General features: G+C 41.6%; 1 protein-coding gene across 6 annotated transcripts in view; it reads right to left on the bottom strand.

Annotated features, from left to right (window-relative positions):
• dlgap2a (discs, large (Drosophila) homolog-associated protein 2a) overlaps positions 1-23,789 on the bottom strand; it is a 119,011-nt gene that overhangs the window by 42,365 nt on the left and 52,857 nt on the right. For all 6 annotated transcript variants that reach the window (XM_035994828.1, XM_035994825.1, XM_035994826.1 and 3 more), the window contains exon 2: positions 4,098-5,248. In XM_035994828.1, coding sequence (XP_035850721.1) covers positions 4,098-5,180 — 1,083 coding nt within the window. In that variant the 5' untranslated portion in view covers positions 5,181-5,248. The remainder of the gene's footprint in view (positions 1-4,097; positions 5,249-23,789) is intronic.

Genomic DNA, 23,789 nt, shown 5'->3' on the forward strand with positions numbered 1-23,789 from the left:
TTTTGTGAATGCACCCAAGTCAAACTTTCGTTTAAAAGCATATTTAGGACGGAAGCGCCACTTTTAAGATTTACCGTATTTTTGTTTTTCGGTCAAATGGCCTTTTGAATGGGAGTAATAGGGACACTTTTATGCTAGCCTCAAAATAGCTATTTTTAAAACACTAAGAAGGCTCAACACAACATGAACCTTTGCTTGAAGTATCACCAGGGGCTCTACACCTTAACGAAAGCATTGACAACATTGTTTGTGTACCCAGAGTTTACTAAAAAAGGTTTTGAACAACTCACCGTAGCTCTTGTTGTTTCCAGCCGCTACCACCTCGGCAGTCAAAACGAGTCGATATCAAAACAAGTAGCCACAGATTTAGTATATCCCTTGTACACCGGTGTAGTTCATGTGCAGAGCCCCTGCTGATACTTCGAGCAAAGTTTCATGTTGTGTCGAGCCTTCTTAGTGTTTTAAAAATAGCCATTTTGAGGCTAGCATAAAAGTGCCCCTATTACTCCCATTCAAAAGGCCATTTGACCAAAAAAACGAAAATACGGTAAATCTTAAAAGTGGCGCTTCCATCCTAAATATGCTTTTTTTTTAAACGAAAGTTGGACTCGGGTACATTCACAAAAAGACCCTAGGTTGCATTTTGGCGAGAGTTACACTTTAAGATGGCTTCTCTGTGTCTTATACCATTTGTCTGATGAAGGTCTAGTGCTAAAACGTTGCCATTACATTTTTCTTTGCAAATTAGACAGTATGTAGGATTTTGTTTGCAACTTTTGCCATACTCATCACTCTCCTACGCACCTGTCTCATGAAATAGATGTGCACAAGTATTTTTCTGATCAGGGATCTCTATTTAACACCTCTACATTCTCCAAACACAGACCATGAGACAAGGTATGTTCTGGACTTATGTTTAAAGACTGTAATACAGTGAAGAATTCTTGACAAGAAAATGCTACTAAAGCAGCACATACTGTTTTAAACCCTCAAAAAATCAGGACACTATCATAGTTGGCCATTATTATTGATTTGGCCTGGGAGAGCAGTAGCACACAAAAGAAAATGGGCTGGACAATTGACAATTACAGTAAATTTTTATAGCCTGACAACCTCCTTGTAGAATTGAAGGAAACTTTAGGTTTGAGGTAATAAAACACAAATATGAGCAGATGCTCGCTGACACGGTGGTAACCACAGAGCCACGCTGTCACCTCAGGAAACAGAGATGAGTAATATTTAGCTACAAACTGCTGTCTGATCCCGTCGTTCCTGGGACAAATTCTTACTAATTAGTGATTCATGACCAGATAGCTATCTGGGAACTCCTTAATAAAAAGTTAGGCAACCCCTGTGCGTGTAGGTTGTGTTACTGTAGCTTTCAGTCACAGTGCCAGGTTTGTTTCTGCTGCTTTTCACTTCCCTTTTTTAATTTAATCAGCAGTCTTTCTGCCTCTCAAGCTCCACCTTTGGCAAGCCAACATGGCAATTAATTGGCTTATTAAATCCCTCCGCAATGCCCTATCAGCAAAACTATCAAAGACTAATCCTGCCTTTGTACTACAGTACTGTATGCAGGGAGAGAACAGAGTAGTTTGCTGGAACAGCTGACTTAATCAGGGCTGAGAGTTGTCAGTAAGACAAAGTTATAGTACTGTGAAGTTATGGGCTGGATGCAAGGAAGTTGGAGGAGGCATGGATTACAGCTGTTGCTGCATTCCGGGTGTATTTGCATATCTAATTTGGAGAGTGTGTGTAAGAGAGAGCAAGGGAGAGATGGCCGCCCACACACACCTATATGCAAAAAATGCTAAATTAGGTGAGTCTGTCGCCTACAACAGAAAAAAATGTCTTGCAACAATCACCTCCTTTCATTAATCTCAAACTCACAGTCAAACCCATTAACATGTGTGTGTGTGTGTGTGTGTGTGTGTGTGTGTGTGTGTGTGTGTGCTAATTGAGGCTAATTTGTGAAATTTGTCATTTCAGAGAAAGAGCAACCAATATCGATCTATCTCTGTCACCTCTGATGTCCAGTTAGATCTCTCATATATATATATATATATATATATATATATATATATATACACACACATACGCTACCTCACTCACACACACTCACGCGCACATAAACACTCACACACACACCTGCTGCAAGTACTCCATATCTTTCTGTTCTGCCATCTCATACTTAGACAACACTTCAGAAGTTTTTCATTCCCACTGTCATTAACCAAGGACGCAAACAAGGTGACTAGCACTTCATCAAACCATCTGGTGTGCGATAAATACCCCCCCCCCCCACACACACACTCTCTCTCTCTCTCTCTCTCTCTCTCTCTCTCACACACTCACACATGGACAAGATACAGTTTATGTTGTTACAGTGCAGACAGTTGTGGGTAATCCCAATTCAGCAGCAGCAGGAAGTGAAAACTTCTCAATGTGACCCCTCGTGTGTATTGTATCATTCCTGACTATTGGCTCTATCTCTGCCTGACTGCTCCTGCTGATGAGCAACAACAGTAGCCATGGGGAACATAAACCGCCATCTCTTTTGCCGTTTATTCCCCTCTGCTTCCTGGAGTATCTCCTTGCATCCATAGAGGCACAGACCTCAGCGGTATGTATCTTCAACTTTCTCTCCTTCTCTCCTTCTAAGCATCTCCCAGCTCCCTGAGAGGGCATTGATTCTCCTCCAGGGAGGGAAGATGTGTCACCCTGCACGGACTGGATTGATAACGCTGGGCTAAATATAGCCCTGCGGCAGGAAGGAGCAGAAGGGGATATTTTTAGAAGTGTTTATAGTGCCGCGACTCGGACACTACCTCAGCTGAATGACCAAGTGGAAGTAAGGAAGGGGTGGGGGGCACTAAACACTGCAACTCTCTCATTGAGAGATTACTGCACTTAGTGGGATTGTAAGAAATTTGAGTGGATGAGTGCACTGCCTGTCCAGTTCCAAATGATCATCAGTTATGTTTAAAACATAGTCTAAGACTAAGTCAAAATTAGTCCTCTAAAACATTTTCTGTTGACGTAAGCATAGATTGAGTGATTTCTTTGGCTCCATTGGCAGATTTGAGTAATGTATTGGCTTTCCGTTTACAACAGTCTCTAATCCATACAACACACTCTCTGCATAGAGCTCTGAGTCTCCTAGTCTTCTCTCTCAATGTGCTGAAGTGCTCACTTTATTTTGGCTGCAGGCGGTACTTACATGATGCTATCAGATATCCCATTGTTGTATGTTGAGCAGCGTTAATCTATTTTATCCCACTTTTGCAATTTTGGGATTCATAAGAATGCTTTCTTTTCAGTTTTTCTCTTTCATATACCCTTCAGCATGCATATTAAACCTGTGAGACACTTCTGTGTAAAGTGCTGACTCACACTTAAATGATCCCTGCGGTGCTATGGGTCTCCTGCAGAGCCAATCATGGGCCTGAGCTAAATGCTAACCTTGTCTCAGAGCTGAAACCAATGTAAAATCAAAGCAGCAACACGGTTACAATCAACATTGATCTCTAGTCTTTTATTCTCACATTGCTGACTCTTCCCCTCCAGCGCAGATCATTTATAAAGTTAATTGATTTATCCTGCTGTGCTAGTCCCTTCTGCTGCCAGCCACATGCTGAGCCATAGGACAGGTTTACATTGTAATACCCAGGGCAACCACAAACAAAACACTAGTCTTTCAGATCATTTGGGAATCCAGTTGAGATGAGCAACTTTTCTCTCTTGTCTATTCACCACCGACGCCTGTAGAAAAAGAGTGCTTTGTGTTGTACAATACAGGCTCATGTTATGAGACTCTCTGTGCTGCAGTGCCTCGGGTTCTTATGACTTTTACATTATGGTGAATGGACGCTCAATCACTGCAGTGACTGAAAGATAAAATGAATGTTTTTATCATCTCTTCAATTGCTTGTCACTGTCAAATCACCATCTTCTCCTTTCACCAAAACCATCCACATACCCATCATCTAGCTATCCACAGATACATGCATTCCAATAAACTAAATATGTTTATCATTCTGTGAACTTCTCAATTCAAGTGTGCACTACTGACACATTGCAAAATAAACCATACTCACCTGTAGATAGTGGCAGGGCCTGACGTTGGGCTTCAGGTCGGTTGGTGTCATGGGCTTCTCCAGGTTGAGTGAGGACTTCCTGTAAGCCTCCTTGGCTTGGCTGACTGTTAGCGTTGACCAGGAGCTCCTCTTCATGAACTTTCCCTCTGGTGCCATGCTTATGCTCTCGCAGGCTGAGCACTTTACATCATTGTTACTCTTGGAGGTCTTTAGCGACAGGTCTCCAGCCAGGTGGCCATGCATTGAGTCAGGGTAGCAGTGGCTGATGTGGTCCACAGGATGCCGTGACATGACGCTGGGTGTTCTGTACGTGCTGTCACTATCCAGGTTGTCATCCGAACTCCACCAACCTCCCGAGCGTTGCTTGCTGCTGCTGTCAGATTTACGTTCTTTGCTCTTGCTGCGTTTGCTGTGTTTGTGGTGGCCTTGGTGGTGGTGATGGTGGTGTGCGCTATCCCGGTGGGAGTCGCTTTTGGTACCGTTCATCTTGGAGGAACCTTCTAGAGAGTGCGACTTTGTGAAGAGCTTCTGTACCGAGTGGACTAAGTGGCGTATTCGCCCGGGGCTTTCATTGCGCTGCTCTGTGGTCGTGGTTGTGGTGGAGGTGCGTTGATATTGCAGTGTGTGGAAGCCATCCCGGTGCAGCGGCATCTGCTTCTCAAATTGGTCCAGAAGGTTTGCTGGGATTCGGTTCATTTTGCCGCTCCCACCATGCGAGGATGAGCCACCGTCGTCTCGGGAGTCCCTGCCGCCAGAAGTGTTGCCACCGGTTTCCCGCGAAGCACTGCCGTAGTGCATGCGGGGGAAAGTGCTACTAGAGATGGAGTGGTCGGTGGCCGACATGGACACCGGTATCACCATGCACTCAGAGTGGATGGAGCTCCGTGGGGAGCAACGATGGTGACTCTCAAGGGGGCAGCTTTCTGTGGGGCTGAGGAGGTAGGAGGGGGGTCGTGAGTTGCCATGGTGGAGATGATGGTCCAGGGCATGGTCGCATTCAGCCAGGCCACAGGTGTGTGCTGAGATGGGAGAGGTGAGCTGGAGCTGGAGCTGGGCAGGGCGGCCGCCAGAGAGACCTTTCATGTTCCTGGGTGGAGAGGAGTAGCTGTCCTCATCGAAGTACTGCGAGGGTGACCATGAATACTGCTGGTCTGAAAGAAAGAGAGAGAATATTAGATCACACCCTTGGTGAAAAAAAAGCATATTCCCAAAAAAAGAAATGCATATCACATTTAATGATGGGGGGGGGGGGGGGGGCCTAGTACCAAATGACAAGTCCTCGGACAGGTTGGTCATTATCCACCATAATTTCACTCTTCACATCCACTTCAACTACAAAGGACACGAAAAACTCAAAAAGTAGCAGATGCGAAATGTGAAAGTGATATCAACAGATTGCACAGACAAAATCTGTCCTATTTTTTCCCTTCTATTAAGGTCTGTGACGGTATACTGCTAGAGGGACAGGGAAAAAAGAGAGAACGAAAGAAAGAGAAAGGCAGGCGACAGGTAGAAGCCAGCACTGCCATTTATCCAATGCAAAGTGAAATAATAGCCTATCACTCCATGCTGCTGGTGTCATCCATCAAAGCCCTGAGGAGAGTGCTGTGAGGCACACAGCCTGTTAGGAATCCTTGGGAGACGATCATCAAATGCACCCTCCCTCCTTTTCTCTCTGTTGGCCATGTAGTCTTAGAATAAAAGAGGTCGGTCACCAAGGGCAGACATCCCAACACTCGATTCAAAAGTTTAAACTTAATCAGATGATAGGTTTACTTTTTCTTTATGCCTTGTCACCGTGTGCTTTCGCTGTAATTACAATGTCCTCCTCTGAATCACCTCAGGATGTTAAAATTCCATGTGGAACAGTAAGCATGCTATATGTCATGAATAACCCTCTTAATATAAATTTTGATCATCTGCAAACAGATGAACAGAATAGATCCTGAAAACGATCTAAAGACCTTCACACTTGTTTTCAATTTATGAGGTTTAAAGGGGCTGTTTTCGAAAATCAGAACATTATTTTGCAGTAAACGAATATTTGCTATGTAAAGACAGGGGAGTAATGGCGTCCTGAGAAGTCACAATCCCTCTATGAGTGTTGTAATCTGAGCTTTTGTTCTTTGTTTTGGAAGCTGGTCCGGCTGCATGTCCCTCCTATTGGCGTCAGAATTTGACGAACTGGGAATGAGAACAGGTTGTTGAAACTGTTGGCCCCTTCCTTTGTGTTCACGTTTTCATTGGCTGACTGTTTGGTGGCTATTCGCCGATGCTAAGCATTGCACGCTGCCCAGGCTGGGCTTCTAAAGGAGAACGGTGCTCAGGTCGGGGCGGTTAACATTACCGCTGATGAGCAGGTTGCCCCGGTGAGTGTAAGCTAAACATGGAGCTAACTAATGCTTTGTTTGCACTGTAGCAGTTAGCCTTGTTAGCTCTCCCTGTTTCCTCCACCCTCTCTTCCTTCGTGATCTGATGATCAGCATTACGAACCCCGTATGAGCTCCGACATCCCACGGAAGCCCGAGCCAGGTAGTGCACAGTGCAAAGCGGCAGCAATTAGCTATGCAGTGGGAGCATGATTGGCGTTGTTAGCTCGCAGCTACCAGTGCTAGCCGCCGCCATTACAGCTAAGCCAGCTCCATGTTTGCTTGCCCCTTTAAACTAGCTAATGAGTGCTAATTAAGTTATGCTATATAACAAAAATTAAAAGTGTACAATCTAATATTTATTCAGTAAAATAATAATCCCCTTGTCTGCTGTCTGTTTTTGTCTTTCCTCATTAAAAACTGAATATTGTAGTAGAAAAACTAGCCCAGGTCATATTTCAAACTCATCTGCATACTGTCTTGTGATATAGGAAATAAACAAAGAAACAAAGAATAACCATCTAAGATCACTTGCCTGCCAATTATATGCCTCATAAACCCATTCACTTTCACTCTCGCTGTAACCCTGTAAATTGAAGGAGAGCTTTTATGAGCTACTGCTTTAGGAGAGAGAGGAGGATGGGAGTTTTAGGTCAAATAGTAGCACTTTTAAGTACATGTACAACAATGTACTGACAAATCAATACATTCTTAAATAGTTGTTTATCATGAACTTAATTCTGAGCAGCAGGGCTCTAAGGACCTTGGCAGTTGTGGAGGAGGTTACCTTATTCAGGTGCTCCAATGAACAAAATTAGACGTATTGTCGAGTGCTACTAGCTTGTGGCTGCACAAGTAATTCTTACTGCAAGGTTGGAGTTCTGAATAAATGTTATGGTCCATCATATACTGGTGGTATTCTCAGTGCTGCTATTATTCAAAATTAAGGCTAAGTTACCCCTTATGACAACGGCTGCTTCCTGTCAGATTGTTTTATTTTCTCAATACCAATAAGGGAAAACATTTGTCCATATCTTTACCAATGAGGACAACACATTTGTCTTTCCCAGAAACTCTCTATGCATTGAACAGCTCCCCTTTTCTATCACCATGGTACACTAGGGATACGATGGACAGTTTGCAGCAGAACCATCAACTTTTTCACTCCATGCAGCCTTATTCTTTTGTCAAAACCTGGTGCCCACATTACTCACAATGCAACTCAACTGTCAATATTTGATCAGAGATTTGGGTATCTTATGCTAGCAGTGGCTAATGTAGCCTTTAGCCGCTAGCCTATGCTAGAGATAAAATTAAGTTGGTCATTTTAATTAACCTGACCAAGAAGGACCCTGACCAGTCACTTCCAGCGCTCCTAAGTTTAATTTCCTTTTGTTGGTGAACACTGGACAATATGTGGAATGTTAAAGATTTTAGCCTTTGGACAAAACTTTAAATATAAGGAAAAAAGACTCCATCAAGAGACTTACCTGCAACCAGGAGTTGCAGATATGGATAAAATGCTTCACAGTATTGATACATTTCTAAAAGACACTGTTTATTGAGGAAATAATCAGACAGAAATATTTGTGTAATCCTATGAATTAAAATAAGTTACTTTATCACATTGATGCAAAAATCATGCAACATCGCCATGGTTATGATTACTCCCGAGAGCCAAATGACAATTGACAAATTTATATTGTGTCACACTCTATATCGTATATTTCCCAACCCTTCCTGCGACTACCCAGCAATTCAGTAATCATTTGAAACAGATTTTATTTATTGGACATTTGAATACAACTGTATAAGCTTCACTCACACAAGTTACAGGCCCAACATTGTCAAAAATCCTCTCTGGTCTGGTCACTGGACCCTCAAGATGTTTGTCACTAGGTATATTAAGGATGTTCCTCTCTTAACTCTAAGGAAGTCTCATTCACAAATCCAAAAACCTTTCCAAGACTATGAGAATGACTGTGCTGTTAGTGAAATGTGAATATGGGTGGATGTTTGTTTTCATCTTTTAAATTGGATAAAATGAATTCCATTCAGACTTATTTTTAATGAGGTCTGAGATCTCAACCCCTGAGGTGCAGCCTTGCTCTTCTGTTGCCGTCGTTCTCCATCTGTCGAGATGAAAACAAATTCTCGTTGTTTACCAGTCTTACACGAGGATGTCTAACTTGGCATCCTGATGTAAAATGAATTTAGGCTACTTTAAACATGCATGAGGGAAAAAACGGTTAGGACATTTCCCTGAGGATGGACTGTTGTTGTGAGGCTGTACATCACAGAGCTGAAAATGCCTATCAAAAAACATTACTATGGAGTACAGTTCAACAGGCTACATCAGGTGAACTTGCTTAGCTTGAGTCAGTTCAGTTCACTCACTGCAAAGCTAGTAATTGCAGCAGAAGGATGACGTTGCATTATTGATTGATGTGATGCTACATTTCTGTCTGAAGTTATGTCACTGTCTCACTCCAAGGCCTTTTCTCTAACGGCAGACTATTCCTTGAGGTATCTCAGGGAGCTGCACTGAATAAATGATCTATCGGCAGAGTTATGGCATTTCCCGGGATTATACGACAGATGACAGACTCATCCGCCCTCTGTATCTCTTTCTCCTTTTTCCCCACCTCTTCCTCTGCTGATACAGAATTTAAGTTTCGCTAAAGGCAAGAAAAAATAGACGCACAATTCAAGAAGTAAGTCCTACAGAACATTTCAAAGGTTATTTAATATTTACACAAGGCGGCTTGAGGGAAAGCAGCTCTCTCAGTGAGTGTGCATCCTTCTGGCAAGTGCTCTGCAAACAGGGAGACAAGTATCTGTGACATCCGTGGACAGGGAGAGGGCATGTTATTTTTACACAGATACCAGCACCTGCCATCAAATTATTAGCTTCCTGGCAAGGTTGCCAACTGCTAAGATGGACTGCAAGGATGGAGCGTGAATTTAGTGAACTGGGTGGCAAAAACATTTCAGCACAATATACAGTAGTAAGACAGTGTTATCTTTGAATGTCTAGCTATCATGCTTTTAAATGTTGATGGGGCCATGATAATAATGAGTATGCAGATGAAGACGAATAATAATATCGAACATTTTTAAGAAAGGAAAAGGCTGGGATCTGAAGGCTAAAACAATCACCAGACACAAACTTTTTCACTGCAGAGACAAGAAGACCAAATACCTATTGTGATAAGCAGATATTTCAATCAAAAACCCCCAAAAAAACTTTAACTAAATTTAACTTAACACTTGGTACATTCTACAATCATCCAATCATGTCTGATTTAACACCTGAATCAACATCCAGCACCATAATGTTGCCAAAGCCCTCTGGGCTCGACGGTGATATACACACCTTATATCTGACACGAGAAAGTGGAGGGAAGGGAAACAGAGTCAGAGGCTCATTTATTAAGGGCTTCTGTTTTGTGCTGCTGCTCCGCCCGAGTGTGAGTAAAGGTCGTTTTGCTCCTCTTAACACATTAGCATTTAAATAGCATTATATCTGCACTGAGTATCACTGACAGCTCCCACTCTTCCACAAGCTCAGACCTTAACTGGAGTTGAAAACAAAGTTAAAAGATAATAAACCGCTGGACTAGACTGAGAGATCAAAGGCATGCGACCTTCAGAGTTTGGCAGTGGTTAGCATGGTGGCTAGCTGGCGCACTATTTAAGAGAGGATTAAGATAAAGGCGACTGAGTCCCAAAGTTGAGGGAACACACGAGAGACTTGTGATGGCAACCTTTTAATGTTTCACATCAGCAATAGAATCTGTCATTTCTGAGTTATCTGGCATCAAACACCCAAACTGCTTCAGTACTTTCATTTGGTTGCTGTCTGTACATAATCTGTACACTTTTGAAATTTGAAAAAGATGCAAAAAGATCCAGACAACTGGAAAACATCTGCCAAGTTCATTTAAATCCCACATGCTTTTAAATCCAGTGAAAAATTATACTGTGCAATAAATGTCAAAAAGACTTTTAGTAGCAATTACCAAAAATGTTTAGAACATGTTTCCAAAAACAGCCTTGTCTAGCTTTTCCGGCAGCATCCCTTCCAACTAACCAGAGGAGAGTCACACCCCTTATTTTCTGAGCAAAACAAATCGATAGAGCAGCTTTCTTATCCATCTCCCAAAGGTTAAATGCAGTCTCCCTAGAATTCATGGCCTTTTTTTAGAAGATCAAAGGACAGGGAATTGTGTCCTCAACCCTCGGGGCAAATCAGCAATGGTAAGAGCTTTTAGAGTGAGGCAACGGACAAAGAGTCAAAGCAGCAAATCTGTCAGCTTTGCAAGCCACATGATATCCACCATAGCAGCTACGATCAAAATAAGGCCCCAGCTTACGGCTTTGGCAGATATCCTGCTCACTTGTCCATCTGAGTGACAGCACAGGACGATTCATGCACACATTTCAAGTGTGGATAGTGAGCTGAAAATGAACCCACAGCATTTTAATTGCTAATGCAATAACTGAGCTGTTTCAAACTGCCACAGCAATTGGGAGCCAATCACTTGTCACTGCTATTTTTCCTCATAGACCATCTGTCTCTGGCCAAGCGTGACACCTAAAATGGCTGAAAAAAAACTGTTCCTTTCATTTTTGTGGCAATGACTGACGTCCAATGAATCTGTTATATTACTGTGTGCTGAGTCAGCAATGAATGTGTCACAAGTGGACATGTATGTTCGCAAGGTTGCTCATGCAGTTACACAATAGGGGAGGACCTGCTCTTACAACCGGCCTTCAATCAAACTGGGAATTCATGCTGGGGTGATTTAGAGCAGAGCCACTGTGACTGAATCAATACCATGACAATGATTCACACTATTAAAAAAGACTAGCAGTCTAACCAACTGGCCTCTGTGAAATACCAAGTGACTCACTGCTTTGGAGTCTATGATGAACTTTGTTACCTGTGATAAAACAATGACATATTACACAATAAAAACATTGTATCTGCTAATCATGGTTGACAGCTGAAAGAGCTCTGTCACAGTGGCTGTTTTTCATGTTGCTTTTATTTTGGAAACATCTGACTAAATGTCCAATTGCATAAAGAGAGATGTCATTGTCAAGTGCTCTTTCAGAAGTGTGTGCATATCGGAGAAGATGCACTGAGGTTGCATACGGGGAATTGAGACCCTAGTATTTATTGGGAACTTTGGTCAAAATATACAACCATTTCCTGGAACAATACCTGCTGAAAACACAGGATCTTAGCTTGTTTGTGCTTTTGTGTGTGTTTGTGACGCCTTCTCCAAACTTAATTACTACAAGAACCACAATTTCTTTCAATGCTAAAAAAAGAAGCTCAGCTGTGTGAATCTGTAATGGTGAACACAAAGTGCAAACTATGTATATGAAAACTATGCAAGCTGTTCAAGAAGTGGCGGGCCTCCACCCCCAAATCAGAGTGCAGAGCGCAAGAAGGCCTCTGTGTACATGCAAGGAATTTTAGGTTTTTTTTGCATTGCTTTCAATGTACTTACACAGAAACAGCTAGGGCAAGGAAAACAAAGCTGGACAAATAAAGGTAAAGAATAGACAGGACTAGTATGTACACAAGATTATGAACAAAAGAGTTATATATTCCATGAGAGGAAAGAACTTTAAAATCATATAAAAGTAGGGCTGTCAAAATGAATGCAATAATAACACGTTAACACAAATTCCTTTTGACGCTATTTGTTTTTTTACATGCGCGTTCTGTGATTTGAAATTCGAAGCGATGCAGCAGTAATGTTGTGGATAGCTAGCAGAAACAAAGCTCCTTGAGCAGAAACTGATAAAGACAAGGGTCGTTTAGATGACAAGTTCAGCTTCAAAGCCCTTTCAGAGAGTTCTCTCCACAAGACTAAAGTTATTTCCATGTACTGTTGATGTGAAGTGAGTTACCACCAGAGTACATTGAGTCTCAAATCGAGTCTATATCGACAACGTTTAATTTCCGGCATTGCTCAGGTGCTGCCGGAAATTCCGCCGGATGTCCCTCATTTCGGCCGGATGTCTGTCACCTTCCGCTACCCTTCAGGGTATCCTGGATAGTTATGAAACAGAGACGTTTGGACAACTCTACAAGCAACAAACGTTCAACAGCGATAGCTACATGGGTGGCTACAGCTTGCAGGCCGATAGATATAGACATAGAGAATGAGTGTAGAGGATGAGGGTCTCTTATACATGTTAAAATATTCTAGACAGTATTTATTATTGTTTTGGATTGTTGAAATAATAATAAACAGTTGTATAAAGCAAGCATATTTGTCCACTCCCATGTTGATAAGAGCATTAAACATTTGAAAAATATCCCTTTTAAAGTACATTTAGAACAGAAAGAATGTGCAATTAATTTGCGGTTAATCGTGAGTTATCTATGGACAATCATGCAATTAATTGCGACTGAAGACTTACACACCTGGGAGTGCTGTCTGGATGTGACAAATGGCAGCAAGGGAGATCACCACCCTCCCCAGCAATCAAAGCCTACACCCCACTTTCTTTCCGCCAGCAGGGGGAGGTTTGCCTTAGTGCACAGAAGGATAGATGAGAGCCAGAAGAAAGTTAGTGGAGGTAAGTGGATATTGTCTACCGAGCTTCTGTAACCAACAATAATAAATAAGGAAATACTGTTTGTGTGTTTCTGTACGTTTTGGGAGAGTCTGGGGAGATAACAGGTACAGGCGATGATACTGCTGTGAACAGGAACTATAGCAGCAGATATGCATATACCTCTAAACCCTCCCAAAGAGCTCTGCTCACAACTCTATCAGCCTTGGCACTAATCTCTTCAAAAATGATTAGGCCATTGGCAGGTTGTCCCAACAAATGTAAAATGGCAATTTCTCTTCTCTAACACGCAATTTCACCTACAGAGTGGCGAGCTGAAGGCAGCCGTAGTATTTAGTTGCAGAGAGATTATGGTGGCCAGATAAGGACAAGCCGCTGAATGTCTGAATACTTATCGTGAGCTTGCTAATGATGAAGTGTGTTATCTGTGCTGCGCTCAGCGCTCCTCCTCAGCTCCCCTTTTCTCTGCCAGTCAAAGTAGGGACGGAACGATAGGTAGCAGAAAGAAATTTAACAAAGTGTCAGGATCAGCGTTCCTTGTTCCTCCCAGAATGACAATACTTGAGGCTTTTGTGCTTCCCAACCTTCTGGTTTCTCTTTTGTATTTTGGAATTGAACACAAAAGGCTGCATTATATTATACTGAAAATGTACAGCCCATCTCATATTCAACTGTGGTAATGCCATCCCACACAACATCACAACAGTAAAGCAACGGTGCCAAATTGTCTTTTCTTTGTAACATTTATTTTTCAAGCAACAATCTCCTCAATCTAGAACTTAGATTGGGCCCAAAAAAAATCAAGCCCGACCCTACCCGTGAACGTTGTGTCCGAGACTGGCCCGGCCCGACACATTAACTATAATTATGAGCCCGAGCCCGATTTAAACCCAAACATTTTTTAATACGTGGGCTGTTATAACTGACGTTCTCAACTACAATTCCGAGTTGTTTGAACTACAGAAATCTGTTTAGAATTATCTTAATGAATAATGCATCAAGGACGAAGCCTGTAAACTGCGCTGTTTGTTTATTCAGAATGGAATGGATCGCAAATGATCCGAATGAAGAAAGGTAAAAAAAAAACTCGACCCTAGCTCCCTCAGCCGAATAGTGTGGGTAACAAATCAAGGCAGCAACATAATCAAAGCCCTGGAACCATATAGGAGACTTTCTTGTCTCGATCACCTAATTAATACTGTCCTTCGCCACAGTTGACGCATTGGCCAACAATAGTGCTGCAGATGGGGGAGACACGATGTAGCACAGTTTACCTCACACTCAAGTCATCGCAGGACATGTAACCTACCCAGAGCTACGGGAGAAGCTGGAGAGGCATAGCTTTCTCCCCACCGAATTAGGCTGATAAAGTAGTGATTAAAAAAACACAAATGCTTGATCAAGGGCCCGGTCCGGCCCGGCTCGAGGATAGCGGTGGAAAATATCGGGCTTAGGCTCGGGCAGAGAATCTAAACTCTACCTCAATCAAATTTTTTTCAAGGCCCCCATTTCATTTACAAGAGCCACATAAATTGACTTGGAGTCCAACAATTCCCCCGGGCAAACTCTTGCCAAGTGTGGTAGATTGCATGGGCTTGCATTTACACGGTGGAATCATAAATCCAGCCCAGCTCTCCAGCTATGAATACATCATGCTGATTGTGAAATTCTGCCACAGGAAAAGCCCTTTGAGTGTGTGTATGTGTTTGAGAGAGAAAGAGAGTAAGTCACATCTTATGTAACAGCGAGGACTGCATTCCTGGGCAAGTTGTGAGAGGAAGCCTCAGAACTTTCCCTGGTTGCCATGGCAACACGCTCTGAAGTTCCCATCCTTTTGCTGCCTTTGCAGCCACTGAGGACTTCAGGACAAAATGAGAGATGATTTATATATTGTCACACTGGTATTATTTGCAGGGGACGTTAAAAAAAAACATTCAGGACCGGGCACACGGCAAGGTCCAAACCAGCCCTCAGTCCCCAGAGACAATCCCATCACGGAACTGATTTTAAAACCACTACAGGTCCCCCGGGCCCTGCAGGCATCCAAACTCCTCAGCCTGAAGAAGACAATTGAAATCCTTTCCCCTCTAATGTGATTTTCCTCTCTGCAGACCACAGTAGCCCAGAGAGCGAGGGTGGGGGCCGACCATAATGAGTTTTTGGAGATGGAAGTGATACCGACAGTCCAGTTCAGATCCTTGTCTCTCAATCGCGTTTTTCTCCAAAGTCAACCAGAACATTAGAGGCACAAAGTCAATCAGTGTGTTACATGATTTGCTGTGATGTTAATCGGGACAAAATCTGATCAGAAAAATTAAGTGGACTGACAACATTTGAGGGTGGCAAACAATTAAGACTGATAGAGTGCTTTGCTAAGCTTGAATTACCATAAGGATCACATGCACTGTGTGTGACTGGAAGAATTCAAATACTGAACTATGCTGCTACACAAAACCTTCATCGGCTAGAAAAAAACCACTCACGTTTGTGTGCACACAGACACCCACAAACGCCACGTGTTGATTTGGATGGAGGAAGGTTGCATGTCGCTCTGGGGACTGAAGTAGAACCTGGACATATCTGACAGTAAAATGTAATTAGTGTAAGTGCCTGTCCTGGTGTTTTACTGGTCTAATTTCAGTGAAATGAAAGAAGTGCTATTGACAGTGCCCTGTGTGCATTCTAAACGCATCATATAAAAACTATTTAAAAACTGGAAACAGCTTATATTGCCACTCCATGGAATTGTACTGATAAACTTGTTGAGCGATGTGCTGATGAGCTGCCACTGTTATCACTGAAGTGACAGTACAGTATGTTTTCTTATTGTTACATTTCATCCTACTGATAATGCTAAATGTTAATGTTAATTAATAACTTAAGATACTTAGGGCTGCAACTAACAGTAGGCTACTTTTATTATAAGGTAGTCTGCAGATTGTTTTCTTGATTCATCAATGAATTGTTGAGTCGTTAAAATGGCAGAAAACACTTGACAAGTTACCGAGGTGAGTCATCAAGTTTTGTCTGACCAACAGTCCAAAACCCAAAGATATTCAGAAAAGCAGAAAATATTCATGAAGAAAAAACAGGGAATGCTGCAATGGGTCAAGACGCTTGGTGATTTTGAAGGATTGGGCAAGTAGTCGAGTAAGAATAATAAAAAACAAGGACTGTCCAGCTTACTTTAAATGGAGGTCCATGATATTGATTTATTTTATCAAAAACAGATTTTAATGGACAAAAGCAGCTACCCTTATCTATATCCATGTATTAGTAAAGGATTTTTAACTTACTATCGGAGTGCCTAGTATGCTTTTTAAGACTGCCAAGTGCCAACCAATATTTCTTTATTGCTACCAGAAAATATTCACATTTGACAAGCTGGAACCAGTAAATGTAATCGGTTAACAAAAATGTTGCTGATCAATAATTGTTTTAGCTTTAGAACTTTAAAAAGCATTTTGTAAGCACAGATGGCAATTGTAAAAGCATAAGCTGTGTATGATTAGATATGAATAACATGAAAAAGACATCAATGACCATGCAAAAGAAATGTTACAGTAACAGTATACGTAAAGAATATGAAGCAATACTATATGAATTATTTTAAATGAATTCTGTGTCTTTGCATTTACATCAGTTAATGTTGTCTGGCAGCTTTAAACCCATCAAACACCAGCTAAAAGTATAAGCTAATGCTCAAAATGAGAAGAAAGCCAGTCAATAACAGACCAGGGGTAGTTCAAAAATGACCTTTGTAAGATGAGAAAGACTCCGGTACAAAAGGTCACAAAACACTAAGCAGCATTTTGACAACCTGGACGTTTACTTAATAAAATATTTTCCTAAGATGCCTTACATTTCCCACTTCTAAATTATATATGAGGGCTATACTGCAAAGTGTTAAGAGGTAAGGACATTATGGCAGATGTTGTTGAATGGGCACTCTCCTCCTTTATAGTACATGTCACGTGATGCTGTGTTACAGGTCTGAGTTAAAAGAGTAATAGATATCAGATATGTAAACATTTATCGTCAACATCTGTGCAAAAGCACCCTTTAGGGGGCAGGCTAGCTTTCATTTGCTTCCCTAGGCAGTCACTCAAACCACATGATTCTAGTAATAATTCAATGGAGTGAGAGGGCTGAATTACCCCCCCACACCCCCCCAGATCCAACACAAGTAGCTGTTTTGGGATAAAAGGAGATGTAGAAAACCTGGATATAGGCTTTGAGAACAGCCAGACTGGATTGGAAGTAATGCAGCTGTTGCCTGGTGTTTGATGCTTAAGTGTGCAACAGACGACAGACGTTGACTGAAAGTAACACACAAGAAACAGAGAAAACATATCGACAGCGAGCACTGAGATTGATTGATGACAGGCCAAACATGTTTCCCATTTTCAGTTGATATCCCTACTTCACACTATTTTTGGTCCCAGGGGTCTGACTGCAGCCTCTTCCACTGAACCTCATCGACATGCAATTTTTGAATCTCCGTAAGGTGAGCAGAAATAATTCATAATGACCGACGGGTCGGCACACATGTATTTGTGTGAGAGAATCTGTGTGCTGTCAGATCGAGAGAGTGTGTGAAGAAGAGTGGCAGGCATAGGGGAAAAAGAGGGTGAAAGACAAATCAGTATTCAGTTATAATCGCGCAAAGTTCTGTCAGGAACACTTACTTGGTGTAGTAAATGGAGATGACGATACAATTTGTCTTGGAGGTACAATATGTCTACTCTTGGGGAACACTCTTTGCTGCTGACATATGTATACCATAGCATCTTGGCAGCAATATGATAAATAAAATACAGGCAGCAATGCAAAATTTGTGGTAAAAACACACCTTTAAGTATATCATTCATTCTCAATGTGTAACAAAACAGGCTTCACAATGAAATTGTATGAGCTGCTGATAAAGATGATGTTTAGATAATACATCTAGCTAGGAAGCTAAACAACTCATTCAGCTGACGTTCAACATTACTCTAAAAGCAATCTCTGACATAGTCATTTCTAAAGCAAGTGGAACCACTGCCACAACAGACATCCATCCCTCCATCCACCCACCCCATCAAGACTCCACAACAACTGTCCTTGTTCATTACCTCCAAAGCTTTGAGCTGGAAGTTGCTTAGAAACAAAGCTCGATCACATCACAGCCAGGACCAGAGTGTTTGCCAGTGCCATGGGCCACATGCAGTGCATGGGGGAGATGTAACAGTCGTACAGCGAAGCAGCAACTAGCTGTGTCTCGATTCAGGGCCCTCAGGGAACCTCCGAAGTCCGTATTTCTAGACTCATAACAGGCCAACAATGCTGGTTTCATTTCAAAGGCTCTTCCCAATAGGGGCTGAGCAATACTGCCGTCCTACACACATCATGTGTATTATCAGCAATTTGTGTAGTCAGAAAGTCAGAAATAAATACATTCAAAGAATCACATCAAATCTACCAGGTATTTAAGCTCAGGTGGGAACCCATCTCTGAGAAATACACAGTATGACATTAACAACAGCAATGAAAAAAAGCCACTGCAGGGTGTAAATACTAGAAATCAGAAACAAACTCTGATTGTTGTTGTTAGCAGCCTGGACATGCTGTTAATCACATGGTGTTGTAGGCAAATAGTTATTGTCATTTATATAGATACATTTACCATTAACCTGGTACACCTGCTAGAGAGGGCACCTACCCTCATTTTTTGACTTGATGAGTAGACAAGGAAAGCTTTTTACCATTTTCTTTGAATTTTATGGACCAAATCTTTTGATCAATTAATTGAAAAAGCAATTGACAGAAAAACAATTGAAAACAATTGTTAGTTGCAGCCCTAGTCTCATTTGGGTAGGAAGCAAAGGTCACACAGGTGGAATATCACAAAATAAATGTGAAGATTGGGGTTTTATTAACATGTGGCCATGTGTTGTGTTGATAAGTGCTTAGACATAAAATAGATGCAGCTCTGAACACAACTTTAGATAGCATGTAACATCACTGCTTTGCACCGGCAGAACAATCGCTGGGTGTGCATGCTCTGTGTCATAAGCAAAGAAGACCAATCTAATATGGCCCTAGTCCCCTTGCATCACTGCAGGTTATTAATGGCAGTTTGCCTTATTGTTGCCATCATTTTTTAATCATGTAGTAAAACATAACAAAATGTGGGTATGGATAGTGAAATTGCACCACAGGGTGGTCTCTTTCTTGACTGAAATCAATTAAAGTGCCTGTGATACCCCTTCCACCCCCATCTCCATTTCCAACAAGGCGAGCCCCGGAGGGTAACGAGCCCATTGTTGCATCACACTGCTTCCTGATTGACCTCTAATGCTTGTCCTTGAGGTCTGAGCTTTGAAAAATGTGATGTGTACACACGCTGCAAATGAATGAGCCCACAACAAATACTTTACTTTGACAATCAGGATCCAATAAAGAACAGTACAGTTTGAATAACGTAGCCTTTTTCTTTTGTGCTTCCTGTTCCTCATCAGAGATATTGCACAAGACCGGGACAACACAAATTACAAAATGTTCAATATTTGCAGGTGTGATTCAAAATCAACAAACTGTTGCGTTCAGTGAAGTCTGTGTGAGAGTATGTGATCCCACTGAAAATGAAAAACATGTAAAAAGTGGTGTGAAGTCTCACATTTCGTGTTTAGAAAAGGAAAACATGGAGGATAGGTGAAAAGAACTAACATATGACAAGGTGAGACAAGGCGAAGCTATCAGGGCATGCTTATGATGGATTAATGCTGTTTTGCATTAATTAACTGGTAAAATATAAAACATGCTGTGAATAATTTTCACTCAATGGTCAATTTAATACAATTTAATACCTCATTATACTTCACTTGTCATACTTCAATGTCGCCTGAACGTGAACAATGAGAAGTAGGTGATTTAATTGACGCTGGTCTCCTCGTTCAGCACTCTGGTAATGCCATGGGTTTTGTCAATCTGATAAAGGCAATAGATAATAACTCATTACCTTGAGTTATTAATGTTGTGTACTCTCACGAGAGCGGGGCATCACTCCCTAAGTCCTATTGGGCGGCTTAGTGCAAAACGTGATCACAAACAGATTAGAGGAATGGAGGAGGGATGCATTTGTAAACACTGGCTGTGGCTCCATTACATTTACAGGAGGGAAGGAGCAGGGTTAGGTCCACAGAGCTGCAATATATCAGGATATAAAGTTAAATGGTTCTGGGACTAATGAAATTGTTTATAGGCTTTCCCATCAGCTTGAAGAGATACTTTAGGGTCACCAGATAAGTGTGGACTGAGTCAATAGCAAAGTTCAGTTTGTCTTGACCTCAACTGCTCCTGCTTCTCTTGATTCCCCACTTCACAACATGAGCTTTTGAATTATAATTATTTTTTGTTTCAATAAGGGAGCTCTGAACTCTGAGCTCTACTAAAATTGTCATAAAAATTTTGTAATTAGTAATGGATCTGTAAAGGGATATATATATATATATATATATACCAGGCGGCACACTCATAAAATCAATGTTGCGGTGTGAAATATCCTCCACTTACTTACAGAATAGTTCTATAGCAAATGTCAAACACATACCATGCCCTTTGATTTAACGATTAGAAATAGTCCATGCACTATACAAGCACCTTTTTTCATGCACAATACACACAAACTATGTTTGTCCTGTATAATAGATGTAAAACTAAATAATCTGCAACCATTTTGATCAATGATTAATTACTTAAGTCAAATATCAAGAAAAAACCAAAACATTCTCTATTTCTGGCTTCTCCAGTTTTTTCTGTTCCATAGTATGTCACTGTAAATACAATTTCTTTGGGTTTTAGATTGACTAAGAATCTACAGCCATGCTAGCGGCTCTGTTAAGCTGTACTGAGGCAAATAAGGGCCCTGAGCTAAATAACATACTAACAGGCGTCAGGCGGTTTTTCCTGTATGGGAACTGTTCTTGGTTGATTCTCAATTGATTATGCTTCCGCTTTTGAGGATACGAGAGAACAGTTTGATGCTAAATTGAGTCACTATGGACTATGGCTAGCAACTCTGTGAGGCTGTGCTTAGGCACAACTGTGCTTTAAATTAAATGCCAACATCAGCATGCTAATATTCTCACAATGACAATGCTAACATGCTGACGTTTAGCAGGTATAATGTTACCAAGTTGACTGTGTTAGTTAAATGTGTTAGCATGCTAACATTGGCAATTTAGGGCTAAACGGAGGCTGATGGGCATGCCATTCATTTTGCAGGTATAGTCATTAACCTAGTCCAAGAACAAATTGTCCAAAAAAAATTGAACTCTCAAAATTTGGCAGAAACACATGGTCATTTACCCACCTCCTTGCCTCCCACTGATGATTAGAAATAACAATAAAAAAAATAATAATAATAAATCAGCTTCCATCAAGCTGTTGTCACTGCAGCCTCATCATCCCACACCTAAAAACTGTGAATCAACCTCGCTGAATCAGAAAGAGAGAAAGAAAATATAAAGAGTAAAAGAGCTCTCCTCCATCCAGACATAAGGTCTCATTTTAGCCATGAACATGTTTGTTAAAAAGTATTCAGTTGTTGTACCTCTGAAGCTGGGCAGATAAGTGGAAGTGCGAAGAAGATTTTACCAGTTTAGAGAGGTCTTCTGTGTGCCAGAAGGAAATACCACAGGTTACATTAACTGTACAGAGGTGCCTTCAAGCCGACAGTGATGGATTGTTTGGGTTTTAGAATGAACGTTAAGGGTGGCTGGCTGTCACAGTGTGCAATGTTTTAGAGTGAACCCAAATTAAGTATCTTTTGTGCACTTCAGGTGAGCTCAAAGGCAGTGACCCTGCTGCTATAAAATGGGCATATATAAAAATGTCACTACTGCCTGAATCATTTTGAGTTCACAGAAATGCAAAACAGGTTTAATTCCACCTCCATGTGATTCTTGACGCTTAATCCGAGACCTCTATGGCCATAAGTAATGTGACTAATGTGCAAGTAAGTAACAGGGAGTACTATGTTTCAATAAAACACATCTGATGGAGGGCCATGAGCCATGGCATGCATCCATCATCCACGGCTCCACAGCCCAGCTTCCTGCCACGGACATTAACCCAAAGTGACCTCCACTGAGGCCGGGTGAGGATTTAATGTTTCCTGAGGGCCACATTGGACCCTGGCATTGAGTTGTTATAAAGACCCTTTAGGGAAGTGGGGGGCTTTAGGGTGAGGACTCAGTACACACTATTAACCCCTTCTGATCTTGGATTATTGCCAAGTCAGACTGATGCTGGTTATCACACACAGACCCGACCAAAAAGGCCGGCTATTATGTACCAAGGTTAACTTGTCACAGGAGGTGCTGTGATTGAACACAGTCGGTGACAACAAAAGGCTGCACTTATTCTTCTTTTCAGAAGCACAGAGTGAATTTCCCGGAAAAAGAAACCAAATTTTAAGCAATCACTGCGACTGCAACACTTATGTAATTCACATTTTGATCGGAGGCTCAATCCTAAAACCAACAATCCCCCTGGTAGTTACTGGAGGAATCTTTATGCAGTATCACCAATAAATCATTTCTAAACAAACACTTGTCCTTGTGTGGGAGGAGGAATCATTTGTGAGCACATCAGCGTCACTCATGGATGATCCAAATGTTCCCTGATGGGGAGGGAAAGGTATGGTAGTGGCAGCCCAATACTCACAGAAGTCATAATTGTTGCTGAAAATAATGACAGTCCCCTCCAGCAGTTCATGCTGTGAGCATTGTTCCTCTCTCCCCCTTATTTATGGTCTTTGGGTGTGTGTTTCCTCTTGATAACCAGGATGTGGGAGAATGAGATGTGTTTATTTTTAGCAATGAAAAGTGTGTCTTCAGCTCCAGGGCTGCACCTCCGAGGCATGCAGGCATGTCTGTCATGAATGAGAATGAGTGATAATGTTAAAGATCTGTGTTGAAGTGCTCCATGTATTTAACAAGGGGGCACTTTTTAATGATGTTAAAAAGAAAACACTGTGTCTTAGAAGTTTGAAAAGCTGGTAAGACAGCTTATCAGGCACAAAGCGCCATAATGACAAGAAAATTAGAGACTGCAGTCAGTTATTGGCCTGAATTTTTATGCAAGGTTTAATATGGCAGAATCCAGTTTTGTTATGGCGATGTTGTTTCCTCAGCTTCATTCAATTTTCGGAGCTAAACTTTTGGTCCTCTGAGCATATATGTGTTATGTCGCCACCAGGTCTTAGCCCGACTGAAGGCAATGAATTTTGGGCCGGTGGGAAATCTGTCTTGCTTATTTTGGATTCACCTGAGTTGCGCTGAGGTTAATAGCTAATAGAGCTGCAGATAGAGTGGTCACTAAAGTACTATATCCCAAGTTCCCAAATTGTGGATGTGCATATACCCAAACACATTATTATTAAAAACACTGTATTTGGTACATTACTGGTGATATTGTGGGTTTTCACATGAGCTGTGAGGTTTGTCATTAGGAAAAGCCGGGTAGAACAGAGAAGAAGAAAATAAACCCTATTTCCTGCTGGTGGACATGCTTTTGAGAATCCAATGTCTTTTCCCAGTGCTACTGAGCCAAATATGTATCTAAATGAAGAGGCTGCAGAGCGTGATAATATGATTTTGGTGCAAGCCCGTGAACTAGAGAGGAAAAACACAAAGTGAGAAGTAGTCTTTGGCAATGAAACCAGCACATCCTTGAATTG

Source organism: Sander lucioperca, chromosome 18, assembly GCF_008315115.2.
Source record: "Sander lucioperca isolate FBNREF2018 chromosome 18, SLUC_FBN_1.2, whole genome shotgun sequence".
NCBI classification, from domain to species: domain Eukaryota; kingdom Metazoa; phylum Chordata; class Actinopteri; order Perciformes; family Percidae; genus Sander; species Sander lucioperca.